Source organism: Pempheris klunzingeri, chromosome 12 (assembly GCF_042242105.1).
Source record: "Pempheris klunzingeri isolate RE-2024b chromosome 12, fPemKlu1.hap1, whole genome shotgun sequence".
NCBI lineage: Eukaryota > Metazoa > Chordata > Actinopteri > Acropomatiformes > Pempheridae > Pempheris > Pempheris klunzingeri.
Genome location: NC_092023.1, coordinates 22,580,687 through 22,595,162, shown reverse-complemented (window position 1 = coordinate 22,595,162; position 14,476 = coordinate 22,580,687). Strand labels below are relative to the sequence as shown.

The following is a 14,476-nucleotide window of genomic DNA, read 5'->3' as shown; positions in this document are numbered from 1 at the left end:
TAAAGGTGCTTTAAACCTTGCAATTCCTACAATTTGTCCGTCTCCAGTCTCCCGGATTCATGTGGAAAATGTAAGGCTGTTTCAGATTCTAACTAATAGCTGCTGGTAATTAAAGGCATTCAGGGCTGACTGTGATGCTTTCAGAACATCAAACAGGTGATTATGACTTTGTAGCTTCCACAGCTGCCAGGTGCTCTCGCTGCAGAGACCTCTGGATGTGAACGAGAAAATAATTCCCGCAGGTTCTTATGAATGAGTACACCTGTCATTGGCACAAGAAGAGGACAAAGCACCAGTACAGCTTCAGTGCTTTCTTACATGCTTTAGTTCACCTAATAAGATATATAGTATAGATAAGAAATATGTGAAAACCAAAGGACCTCCTTGTGTTATTCACACCTATAGATTCAGATGAGGTGATGGTGAATCACCTGGTGACATAGATGCTGGGAAAAGCTTAAAATTAGAGATAATGATAGAGGACATGAAATGAGTTTGTTGCTCACCCAAAAGGAATTTTCCTCAAGTCTGGAGGAACCATGATTGTCATTCAACAGTTTTACAGACAAATGCAAAGAAACGTCCAAGATGAATGCTAAAGGTTGTTACTAGTGTTTGAATTGCACAGCAACATGTAGACAGAAGTGAAAACATCTAGCAAGAGCTTGTTTGAACAGAAGATATTTCTATAGCTGTGTTCAGGGCAGGAGCTAAGCAGATGTTACTGCCCTGAGGAGCTTTAGTTGAAGTACCTGCAGGAGTTGAGAATGTTTCAATAGCAAAGCTTCACGCATATTCTGAAGCTCATAAAACCAGTCAAAACCAATAATCAGTAACTTCAAATGAAAGTATAGAAATGCCAAACATATACCTATTAATCAGATAATACTCTGATTCTCTTACCTCACTAAGTCTGCAGCATTCGTCCATGTATTCGTCCAGGCTGTCACTGGTGGCACTCCATATAGGCTCTGGCTCAAAGTCATTGTCCATCATGTCATCACAGGCTCCTGTTGAGGACTGCTTCCCAGGCCTCGTATCCTCTAAGCAGGTCCTGTCAGTTACAGTACTGTTCTCCTCAAGCTGTTCAGACATCTCCTTATATCCTTCAAGGTTAATTCCTGGAGCTCGACACAGGCTCCTGTCCATGTCCTTGCCTATGTGCAGTTCTACTGTCACAGCTAAAGAACTGAGTTCCTCTGAGTGTTTGAACACATTGTGCTGAGTATCCACAGCTTCACTCACATTATTATCCACCAAGTCCTCGTCTTGTTTAATCACAGAGCTCTGTGCGTATGTGACTAGTTCATCAGGCGAGGTGGTAGGGTCAGAGTTTAAGTTGCAGGAATCGCAGGAGGACTCTCGACTGTGGACCACAAAGCTCTGCTCAGAGCTTGTCGGGGTGGAGGGAGAGTTAGCTCCACTAGGCAGCTCCACTCCAGAGTCCTCTGACTCTTGTACAAACTTGGATAACCTCGGCAGCTCAGAGTCTGAGAAAATGGCAGACAAATACTCTGAGCTGGTAGACATCTGAGGCTGCCCAGGCTTGTCATCAAGGGGTGAGAGAGCAGAGACTTTGGTAGGGTCCGAGATGTCCTGCACAGAAACTGACACTGTGGAGATGGTGGACTCAGAGTCATCAGCTGTCAGGAGCCTCTCATGGAAGTTGCTGAAGAGCTTCATTTTTGTCAGGACAACCTCACCGTCCAGCGAAGCATCTCTGTCTCTTTTCCCTATCAAACAGATGAAGAAAAGTAGATTTATTCTAACAGCCCCGCCTCAACACTGTAGTCTCAACAGACAAGACTCTTAGATAAGGCCATTAGAGGTCTCACCTGAACAGAAACCATTGTCATTTTTAGGCCTCCGTTTAAACATCTGATACTGGTGTTTTTCATGGGTTCCATTTGCATTCCCATTTGCAGATCTAGCTGCCAGTTTGCAAAGTTTTCACACATTCTAAAATGTCTCTGACATTCCTCAAAGGAAGCAAAAGACCTTGAAATACTTAGGGCCCCAAACTTAGGGCTGCCAGAAAGTAGATTTGCTTGACTTTAGGTATTTCATCAATAGCCAGATTATACAATACCTGACTGATGTACAGCTACAATTCAATTTAAGGGAATAATCTTTCATGCTTTTAGGTGGGAGAAAGTCCTCTTTACAAATAGATGTTACTTTGTATGAAGAGTTTGTAAAAGAAAAGGAAAAAAAAGAAGATGTTGTGAACAAAACGCTGTACCATGGTTTAACCAGACTGACACCTGAAAAAGCAAAAAGAGGCAAAGATCCTTCTGAGGAACTTTTAAACGAGAATATTAGAAATCACCTCTAAGCTCTTTGGAAAGAGAACTTGGAAGCAAAGTGTGTGCAGATTTAAATAGAAACAGGCTCCTGTTTCAATGTAATGAGGCCAATAACAAGCTGGAATTAAGCTGTTTTTAAAACTATGTCAGAGAAATAGGTTAGTCAAGAATTAGCACTTCTGGAATTGAATCACAGAATATCAGAATATCGGTCACACAACCTCAGAGACTAAATTTCAAATGTAAATAATACATTTAGTGTCTTAATTATACTGCTTTCGTCTTTATATTAAAATAGCCATTACTGAAGGAAAAAAGAAGAAGAAATCTAACTGGTGACTTCTGCTTCCAAACTTTTGACCTGTCAGTGAGCCCTATCTGACAGCCCAGTTCAGACCATTACTGGTCAGTGTGGGCAATTTGATATGACTCTCTGTCAGTCAAATAATAATTTTTCTTCCCTTCTAGTCTCTGACTTTGAAGGGAAGAGACAAAAAGTAGTCCCCCTCTTTCCGAAGGAAAAAGCAGGATTCTGGATTAAGACTAGTTGTTTTATTTGTTTAGTCAACTGTGTGAACATAAAACTATGTACAGTTTTGGAAGAATATCATTCCAGAATGCTCGATCACACTTTAACAGTAGTGGAGGTTGTTGAACTTCCTGCTGGGTGAATTGGAAAGCTTGTCAAGGCGAGTATAAAAGAGACTAAAATGAATCAGATGCTTTTTCCCCCCTGAAGGGACCTCTGATGGAGGGAGTCCTTGGAGGGGAATTTTATCCACTGCATGTTGTGAAAATTAGAATGGAAGTAGAAGCCTTCGGCTTATTGATAATAAGTCAGAAATGCACTGTGCATGCATGTATGTGTGAGGTTAAGATGAGACAGAGAGGATGCTGTGGCTGTAAAGAGAGGAGACCTGCACCAAATGATGAATGAATCACAAGTCATTAGTTAGAAACTGGATGATAACTGAGTGGAACTAATTGAAGGGTGTTACGTGGCACAAATGAATATCTCAAAATGTGAAATATCTTTAAATTGGACCAATGCAAATCATCATCAGAGACATCAAATCAATAAAAAAAGGAAACTCAGGTTTATATATATACAAATACAGAGCCACAGTTCCTTCTAAATTATTACTATCATGTTTAGGCAGATCTGCCTAAACATGATAGCACAGTGTTTGGTGCCATGTCAAGATGTAAAGGCACTGAACCAGTGGTTAGCAGTGGTTCTTTGCCCAGAATGACACTTTACAATGACCCCTAGGTATTCTTTATTTAACTGTGACCACAGTTGCTCCATAACATTAACCACTTATTTTCTTAAACCCAAACTATAATCTTTACCTGACCTAACAAAGTGGTTCTGTGCCACAGCCACACATTACACACTTCAAACACAAAGGACCAAAAAGTTTTGGAAGATAAATGTGATACTTGCTGGATTACACCACCAATTTTATTCCAAACATGTGCTTAGCAGAACATACAAACATTCAGATGCACTCCTTACTAAGGTCAAATCTCCATTTCAAGCAGCACACTGGACAACACAGATTCAGGGAGAACAGAAGTTATTACTAGATTTTCAAAAGAATTTTTCGTGACCTTTTGGAGGAAATTAAATTTCCACTGTTGACTCTCTACTCTCAGAATCACATTGTGGCCTCATAAAGGCAGAGAATGTGACGATGGTCCAGTGTCACTTAAAAACTGCACAGTAAAGCTTTAAGTTAATTTTTGAATGGTTTATGTATTTATTTTCATCGTAGACACTGTTGTGATGTGGTGCACTCTAGTAGCAGTAAATGATCTGTATTCATATAGCTGCTTTCTAGTCATTTCGACCTCACATCCTCTCATTAACACTAAACCCATTCACACGCAGGAGTGAAAGGGTGTTCAGTGTCTTGCCCAAGGACACTGTGACAACAGTCGGTCACAAGTTTCTTATTCAAATGAGGACTTATTATTTTTTTAATGGCTCAACTCAAGCTGTTGACTCCCACATTGTTTTTTTCTGTGTAGGCTAAAAAGCTGATTTCCTGTTTGTGCCAAAGTAGTAGAAATAGAATTAGTAGAAGAAGTAGTAGGAAAAGTAGAAGAATGCACCCAGCTATTTCCATTGTGGCTTCAGCAGGCCACCACTGAGGCCCATTGTTTTTCCCAATGACCTCACTGTATTGAGTGACCTGAAAAGCCCACTGTGTGTTTATGCCTATGGTAGCTTAAATTGATGTTTACTGTCTCTTGAGCAATCACTCTGAAGCCACTTAAACCCAGAGTGTAATGTAAAATGACTGAGAGTCAACAGTGATGCAAATAATAATCATGAAATGCGAAATGCTTCATCTGACAGAGGCATGACGGATCCATGGCATTACCCATTCATGAAAGCCTTTTTCTTACAGTCCTGCTTTGACATTCTTTTAAACAAATGTTTCTCAGAGGCAAAGCTGCTCAGCACAACAACAGTTTTACATCAGTGAATCTCAGATCATCAAAGGCGGAGGAAATTAATTCAATTAACAGGAACTGCAACAATCAGAGGATTCGCTCACAGAGGGACAGTTCAACTTGGCAGAACCTTTACATGTGAGATGGCAAAGCTGATATTTGAGGTCTAACCAATCTAATCTAACAGTCTAACCAATAAATTGGCAGCAGCTGATATATTGGCTGATTTATTGTAGACATATTAATCAACGGTATATACTGTATATGTGAATATAAGCTGATAAGTAAGCTATTGCAGAAATGCCAAAGATATATTTGAGGTCATTTAGAAACATGACATGGTCTGTCCAATTACTCAGTCTAGAGAGGCTGGGTTCGCAGGTACAGTAGATATGCCTGTAAAACATTTGAACTCAGGTACGTTTGGGATTTTCAAAGTAATCCACACTACATGTAACTGTGCTCAAGACCCTGAGGTCAATACATGAACCTGAATGCTGCCAAGGAGTAATGTAGCAGTATCTAACTATTGAAGACAGAGTCGGATCGCTCATCTCACAATAACCCAGAATTGTGGCGCTGATATTAGACCGCACTGTTTTCAGTCACCATCATGATAGTTTGCTATGCCGTGCCATTCTCCAGGTGACAGTACACAGGCTAGGCCACCCCAGAGATCCATCCGGGCATCCACCATGGAACACAGTTTTATGTATGAATATTTAATACTGTTTCATTCAACGTGTCAGTCTGTTTGTCGGTATCTGCTGACCCAGACTGTGTGACTGTCCTACACTGACCCAGTTCCTAGCTGGTGGGAGGTTGTCATGCTTTTAATTGGGCCATTCTTAAAGAATAGAAAGCATTCCTCCTCCTAAATCCCCCTGAGGATTTGACTCCCCTGTACCAAGGAGGTCAAAAAGTGACTCACCAGGCCACCTGGAATCTCAATAATGCAATAGATTGTAATGTACCTTTCCAGGACTATGAATATAAGTGAGGCATGTATTGGAGCAAAATTCCAACAGGGAATTGTAGGTCAGAAGCTATCTCAGATCTCAGTCAGATGTGAAACAGATGCCGTAGGATGTTTTTGTTTCATCGAACTTGATTTTACCTTCCCAAGTGTTAAATCGAGCGAGAAGTAAGCGTATTTTTTCATAAGCATCGTCTGTTTGGAGCCAATTAAATTTGTGGGCCATTAGAAAGAATGCAGGTTTAAGTCACCTCAGCTTTGGCTTCATTTTCCAGACTTAAAGGCTCCGTCCACTTATTCTATAAGCCTAAAGTTTATGATTAACAGTGAGGAGATTGATTGCTTTTGTATTCTTCAATTGACTGAAGTCATCATCCTGTTTTCAGTTCTGTTTGATGGTTCATGATAATCAGCCACAGCTCACTTAGCCTGCACAGGTGAACCTAAAGCTGTTCATACTATCGGCCAAATCACTGCACTGCAGAGAGCAACTTTAATGGCAGTCATTGGCACACATCTGTACAACCCCTTGTTACTTTCAATATCTGCATTATGAAACAACACATGCTGACATGTGCACCAATCATTCTGTCTGCATTATCGGTGCATGGACACTAAAATACGCTTACAAAAAATTGTGGTGACAGCTAGAAACAGCCCAGCTCTGTGAGGCTGTACTTAAACACAGCGATACTTTAGGCTAAAGCTGATGGCGGGGTCGTTTGTTTTGCAGGTTTTTAGTCATTAAACAAAGTATTGGACAAATTTAAATTTTGACCTGATGAAAAGTAATAGAACTATTTGGGGGATGGGGGATAACAATCCATCCATCAGTCATGGAGACATTTTACTCAAAACCAAAATGTCAATTATGCTTGATGTAAAGTTGGGATCATAGATGTTATTAGAATATATTGTCAGAGGACCATGAATACAACATTTTGGCCAATTCATCTAGTAGTTAGATGGAAAGTCAAGGGTTTATCAATAGAATCTATTATCTGGGAACCATCATTGCCAGAACTAAATTTCATGGCATTCTATCTATATAATTTTTGAGGCATTTCATTCTGGGCAAAAGTGGTGGCCAAGCGGCCAGCTGACAGACATTGTCACGAGCCATGCAAGCGTGGTAAAAATAAGAATATCAAATGTACATCTATGTCATAACATCCGCACCCACCACATGTTCAGCCTTACCTTCCATTCCACCAGATAAAGGACGCACTATTTGCCATGACACTGAATGTTGGCAATGTTGGACGTAAATCAACACTGAATGCAGTTCCTGGGGATACTCGGCCGAACGAGCCGCAGCTCTATAGAAGTCGTTTGTGGTATCTTTTTTTCTTTTCTCTTTTTTCTTAATCATTTTTTCATGTAACAGCACCAAGAAGAAGCTGATCTGTTTTCAGTGATAGAACAGCCCAAGAGTTTGTTCTCAAAAACCATGAATGTGGAAATAACAACAGATCAGACTTTTTTTGTACTCACTGACTTGCCACTCCATCTTAGCTTCTTTATTTCCATATATAGTTTTTTCAGTACATGCCTCTTCCTGTGTGTAATAACAAGGAGAGCAGGTTGACTTTAATTGCAGGCTGTGCTAGGCCAGCTAGGCTGTGTAATTTGATTTCTTGTTTGTGATAATCCCTGTCCTTCCCTTCAGTTCTCTCTGTACAACCACTGTCAGTTGGACAGGTGTCCCCTGATCCAGCTGTCCTCAAAAAACAGATATTCTACCTGATTGTCTAAACGGGTGACTCAGCCAATTCCAGTCTCTGTGCTTGCCTAAAATCCATAACATGTAATTAGAGACAGTCCTCCTTCCCCTTCCTCCTTTCCTGCCTCCTTCAGTCATTTCCCATCATATGCATTCCACACTATAGGTGACACATTGAAGCGAGTCCCTTACAAAGTCAAAAGGAGGTCTATTCTTCATGCCTTTAATCCGTTTACAGTTATTGGCTTTGCCTGCAGTTTTCAACCTCAGATTTTGAGAAGCTTTTTCAGATACTGCATGCAAGCAAGTATAAGCTCACGGGCTGAACAGTTGGCTTCTCACACTCTGAGCACAGGCTGTGACAAGCCAGTTATTTTTACAGCACAGGTGTGTCCGCTCCCTGTTATCAGTCTGAGTGGTGAGAAGTCAAGACTGACCACTGCTCTGCTGGAGCCACCCCGAGAAGGTCTGAGTGGGGGAGCCCAGGAGTGGCTGCTTATTGTTTCGGATAGACTAATGTTAAAGTTTTCTCTGTCTCCCAGTCTCTGTCTGTCTGTTCGTCTGATTAACTTCACAGTTGGCGGGTGTATTGCTGAGGATCCAATAGAGTAGCTATCGGCCCTTTGTGAACGGGCACTGTACTAGTTAGTTATTTAGTTTTCTTTTATTTCTGTGGTTAATGAATGCAAAATCTCTGCTTAATAATCAGATAACAAACTATAATTAAATCAAAAACCTTGAAACTATATAGACTATAGCACTTTTAGTTAGGGAACTGCGTAGTGGGGCTGCCAACATAAAGGGTTCTGGCAAAAAGTTCAACATGGCACAAATTTTGTGCAACTGCACATTCTATGTCCATTTGACGTGAAAAGCACAGGAATGCATAACATATAAATAAATAAATAATGACTGAATTACAATTAGAGTCGTGGTTTGTGCATGCTGGCTCACTGTCACTCTATCGTGGCTCACTGGTACACCTGTATGGAACAGAGCCATCACTGATATCATTAGTAACACCTCTGCTTTTCCTACTATGACCGGCCAGACGTCTGCTGGGGAAAAGGACTGTTTATGGTGGAAGATGGAGCAGCATATACAGGCAACATGACCAGCCACTTCAGAGTTTTCATCTCATTTACACAAACTTGACCAGTTTCTGTTTATTTTGCCCAGACAGCCAATGTACCAAGGGCACAGGTATTAGCTGTAAGCAACAGAGACACCAACACTGTCTGTGGGAGAGTGTTTGGTTGTGGTTTAGCTCAGCCTGTGATTGAATTTAGAGCTCAAAGTGACTCTAGTTCTTTTCCTCTGCACTCTCCTTTTTCCTCTCACCTCTGATCCTTTATGAAGCTGACTCATAAAACCCTGGATACATGCAACCTTTTCGCTCTCGGAACAATTTCATCAGCTTTCCTCATGTCTTTGTGTGAGTTTGTGCCATCCTGAGTTAGTTCACGCCCACATTTCATCTTTCCATTGACTCTGTATGCAACCAGTCTGCCTCTAAAGAAGAATGAAATAAGCCAATACTTGTCAGATGAGAGAGTAAATAAAATGACTTATTGTCATCTACACAGTTAAAGTTTTACATGTACTTTTAATACACAATTTCAGACACACACACACACACACACACACACACACACACACCACTGATAATGACTATACCCTGAGACTAAAGCACCATAATTTGCGCTATAAGGAGCTACAACAGGAGACATAAAGCAGATGTGTGATGAGCCCCCCCCCACACCCACACACACACACACACACACACACACACACACACACACACAATCTCCCAACTATCACCACTCTCTAGGACAAGGAGAAGCAGGACACCTTTGGACTCATCTCTCAACACGTGGCTCAGCTGGGATCTTCCACATTTTCTTTTCCATGGCATCATCAAACCTAAGGATGAAACCCAGACTCCCTCTCTTTATCAAAGTTAACGGGGGCCCCCCAACTCTGTCCTGTCTTGTCAGAAACCATTAAGATAAGGCAAGAATGTGCAGGAGCACTGTAACTCAGGTCAAACCTCTCTCAGGTCAATTCCCTCTTCCCATTCCACAAAAATACAGGACGCAGGGGTGTAAGCAGCCAACTTCACTTCAGCTCCAGTTTTCTCAGTGAGTAATTGAGCAAGAAAAACGAACGTTACTGCTCTACTTTATTTCATTCTCAGGTGAGAATGAGCTGCAAAGGTTTGTGGGTACAAGTATTTAACAGTCAGTAAAATTCAACATTTGATGCATCTAGAATAAAAGAACTGATTATGAGGAACAAAGGAGTTCTGTTAAAACCTCACATTTCCAGTTATTCCCAGGTATTTTCATGTTTTTATGTCAGCTGAGGGAGTGAGAAGAAGGAAAAAAGGAAAGAATAAATAGGAAAAATCTGATATTCTATGTGGCATATGGTGAATGTAGAGTAAGCAGTCACTCCAGCACTTAAATGTGCTGTATTGATATTTATTAGTTTAGATTTTAGAAGATTTTTAAATTGAGATTTTATCAATAAGTTATATAGTTATAAGTTATATAGTTATAAATATTTTTTTCTCATACAAATGCTATTTGTTTTTCTGTCAAACTACAGTCTATAAAATATCCACTTGAGTAGAGAAGAGAAAAAGTCTAGTGGGTCTAAATGAGTAGTAGTAAAAATAGGATGGGAGATTAGTGGAAAATAGAAGTTAGAATTGCACTGAGCCATATAACATGATTTCCTTTAAAAACTGAAGGTTGTCATTAAATGCAAGGAGGCGCACATGAATGTACAGTTGGTCTGTGATGAACAATTAGACAGCCATTGACAAAAAACCAGAATGCCATAGCTACTGTGTTATTCTGAAGGAGATGTGCCTGCTATGGGAGGAGTGATGGAAAGCTAAAAACAGTGAATCTGACTATTGAACATATTATTGAAAGTATTTTGTTTACAGTCTTCCACATCTGCATCATCAGTCTACATGAGTCAGAATAGTAATTTGTATATACTGTGATTTTTTTTTTTGTCTTTTCTAGTTATTCTATATATGTGTCCATCCTTGGAGAGGGATCCCTCCTCTGTGTCTTGGACTTGTGGGAAATGGTCTTCATTAAAAAAAAAGAATGATAAATTAAAAATAGTACAACATTTTTTATTAATTCATACGTTGGGTGTGTGGGGGTGAATGGCCCTGCATACAGTAGATACATAATGCAATTCACTTCAATGATGATTCTAGGTTATATCCGTAGTCATTTGTGTCTTTACAGATTTCAATGTGATGTTTTCTTACTTCTAGAAGAAAGCCAGTAAGTTCCTGTTTCCATTCATCTCTCAATATCTACATTTTAAACTAAAGCAAACTCCTTGTAAACTAAAACTGCAATAAAATAAATGTGAAGTGAGCGTATCACCTCCTTGCAATGCTACATACCGACTGACATATCAAGCACCATCGACGGCCTCCTCTGAGCAAACCTCTCAGCCCCCCCATGTCAGTTGATGGAGAAAACCCTCTCTTCTTGGTACATGTATCACACATTGCATATTTCTTACTTTACTCACCGCAGCAACTCAAATTGCTGATGTCTGAATAGTGTCTCACTAACCCTCTCTTCCCTGTAGTTACAAAATTCCACTGGATCTGCCTCATGTTGCATATTTCAGGCATTAGTGACCAATGATGAGAGAAGCTTTAGATATTCATGGGTGTTGCAGTCTTGCAGTGTCATGACACAAAGAATATCAGATGTCATGTTATGTTACAGTACACACAAATTGCCAATAAAAGCTGTTCCTTTCTGCACTGTATACAATGTAAACTTGATCTTTACAATGGCCTTCCTCTTCCTACTCTGAGTAACATGGCAAACAATGTGACTGCTGTCTAGCAGGCGGCATCACAGACACAACAATGAGCAGATTTATGACCCCTCCCACAACAATACGGCTGGAGGATTTGCTGATTGGGAGGTATGGAGGCTCACACTGTAAGTAAGTTGACAGTGATATCTGAGAGAGGCTTGCACATGAAGCAACCTGACACCAGGATCACAAAGGGAAGAGAGATCTCTCAGCGTGCTGACTATGACATACTGTATTATATACAATTTGACACCCATTAAAGCTCCACTAATCAATATATTTATTAACAATTGATCAAATGACATGTAATTTGAAAGGGATCGCTTATAGCGAAGAAACCAGAGAGAATGATTAACTTGGGAGCTTTTTAACCTCTTTGAGAGCATTGTTGTTGTTTGCTTATCACTGATCAATGCAGCTTTAAAGCTGTAATAGTTTTGTGTTAACAGTGGCTCACATGACACACAGAAAGATTTTAATGGCAATTACAAAGCAGCAAACTTCTCCAAACATCTCCAACTGTACAGTTTATCAAAGCTCTTAGCCACTAATATCTATTTGAAAACTTTCAGTAACTTTTGAAAAGTGGTCTTTTTGTGCTCAGTTTGTCTGCCAGGCTGCAAAAGTGCATTGTTCGTGATGGCTTAGCTCATTAATCAGGCACAAGCAGCAGCAACCATTGTAGGCAGCAGAAGTATTCAAAGACATCAACATAATTCCCAGCACCATCAGGCAGCTGCTTTCAGTGAAAAGGCTGTACACCACTTACCCAGCAGGCAAAGTCAGCAACTACAACATAGTGGAGCCTTTAGTTGTTTAACATTTTCTAGGTAAGACAGTGTAGACCTGTACAAACAGCTCCACTAACTCCTACTGTCCTGGCTCTATTTGCCAAGCAGACATTAAGAGCAGTGTTACATTTACCAAGTAAGACATAAAGAGCCCTGAACTGCATTGTTGTGTGAATTGCCCTTTTTTAAAAGCTGCGCCTCCATCTCATTCTCTTGTTACAGTAGACACATGGAGGCAATATGTGTGTTTTGCTGAGACAATCAGAGCAGACGCAGTATTTACGTTTCACAGTTTTCATTAAAACCACTTGTTTAAATGAACTGCGGAGACTAGCAAAGTTTTATGATTAAAATAGATGAAGAATCAGGTCTTAAAACGTGGTTTTGGAGCTGAATGTTAAAAGTTAATCTGGCCTACAGTTTGGGAATCCAATTAAACTCTTAAACAGACTGAGTCACACAAGGAGGCTGCCAGAGTCCCTCGACTAACAACACATTTGCTTCCCATCAAAATATCCCTGTAGACCCACAATTAAGTAAATCCTTTCCACACTTTCACACTCATTCAAGTGTCCCCTATAAAACTGTGGGTACTATACACAGCACAGAGGGTGCTAAACATCCCTCTTTAATGAATGTCTGTTGGAGGTACCTTCTGTTTGTGAAGATGTCTGTCGATGAGATATCAGAGATGTGAAATAAAACACCCTGTGACAGAACTCAGCGCTGCATCTCAAACTACTGATACTGCTCTGAAAAGACATAGAATAAGATAGAGGGCGACTGTACCTTTCCTCCAAGGAGCCAGGATGGAGAATGACTTCTGGCAGCTGATGACCAGCCTGGACTTTTTCCCCTTCACACTCATGTTGTTGTTACAATCCTTGAGGTTGAGAAAAAGTCAAATGTGCTGTGAAAAAAAACAAGGAAAACGTCCTCAGAAACGTCTCATTGTGTTTTTTAAATAGGTCGGTACTGCCTTGGAGTTCTGTTGTGGAAAAGGAGTGTGCTGTTGGAGTAGTAGGTGTGGAGGTTGTCCTGAAGCAGGGTCATGATACCTGCGCTGCCTCACTCACTGGACTGCCTGAGCGCTGGTGTGTGAATGCACCTAAATTGCAGAGTAAAGGGGGCTGGCTTCCACCAGCAGCAGTCAGACACATAAGAAGACCGGGAGGAGGAGGAGAAGGAGGAGGAGGTGGAGGAGGTGGAGGGGAAGGGGGATGAGGGGGAGTGGCAGCCGACCGGAGGGAGAGAGGTGGAGGAGGAGCGAAAAGTTTTTGAAGGACTGAGATTTACATTCAGCCTGGGGGAGCAACAAGAGCTGGAGGAGGAGTTAGAATGAGTGAAGATCACAATCACACTTTAAAATTTACAGCAGTTATGAGCCTCCCTACAGACCACGGAGTTAGGCCAAGCTCACAGTCAGATTATACAAGCAACATTATTCACTATGTTACTGTTACCACTAAATACTTTAATACTTTAAACAGATCAGTGAATAATGATAAAGATGAGTTTGTAGACCTGCAATTTTTAGAAATCTAATCAGTGAGCCACTCTGTCAACCACAGTTAGCACCAGCTAACGCTCACTGTCAGGTTAACTGTACGCTGCACTACACTGTAAATGATTTCCCAAATTTGAACAGTATCTTACTGTAATATGTACTGTATGTTACTGTAAACAGCAAAGCATTCTGGGTAAACATTGGGTCACTGCTGTAATTGTTCTCGACTGTAAATCCATCCATCCATCCATCCATCATCTATATCACTTATCCGTCAGGGTCGTGGGGGGGGGGCTGGAGGTGAGAGGTGGGGTCACCCTGGATACCCCGGTAGATATAACCAGTGTTAACATTAACCGTCAGAGTTAACTAAAGCTAACAGCTTCGCTAACATCGTTACACATTTTCTAGCTTAACTACTGATCCACAAAATAACATTCAAATCTGAAACTAAATATTTTTGTCCATTTCTGATTATTAACTCTATTGACTGTCTTTTTGTGTTCTGGTGAGCTTTTAGAGTAGAAGTGGTTACCATAAATATCATTTGAATTGCAGTGACTGTGTCAAGCAGCTCCACTTGAATCAGGAGGAATCTTTGTAAAGTCTGACATGTTTTCTGTTCTTTACACCGGCTGAGTTTGATGATCACAACTGAAATGTAACTCTGCATAATTTATACACTTGTAAGAACCAACACGTACACAGGGACACTGAGCTACAGTCAGCATGACAAAGTGACAGTGATCACGATAGAGAAAGTGGTAACGTTCCTGTTAACGTTAGGTGGTGTTAAAGGTGTATTAGGATGTCAGACTGAGGACACCAGTGACACCGACCTTC

The 14,476-nt window shown here is 40.7% G+C and overlaps 1 protein-coding gene across 1 annotated transcript in view; it reads right to left on the bottom strand.

The window, feature by feature from the left end:
* Positions 1-13,078, bottom strand: part of LOC139211127 (uncharacterized) — a 36,493-nt gene extending 23,415 nt beyond the window's left edge. Inside the window, exons 1-2 of the mRNA XM_070841396.1 lie at positions 12,916-13,078; positions 904-1,733 (exon numbers count right to left, since the gene is read on the bottom strand). Coding sequence (XP_070697497.1) covers positions 904-1,733; positions 12,916-12,994 — 909 coding nt within the window. The 5' untranslated portion in view covers positions 12,995-13,078. The remainder of the gene's footprint in view (positions 1-903; positions 1,734-12,915) is intronic.
* Between the last annotated feature and the right edge of the window lie 1,398 nt (positions 13,079-14,476).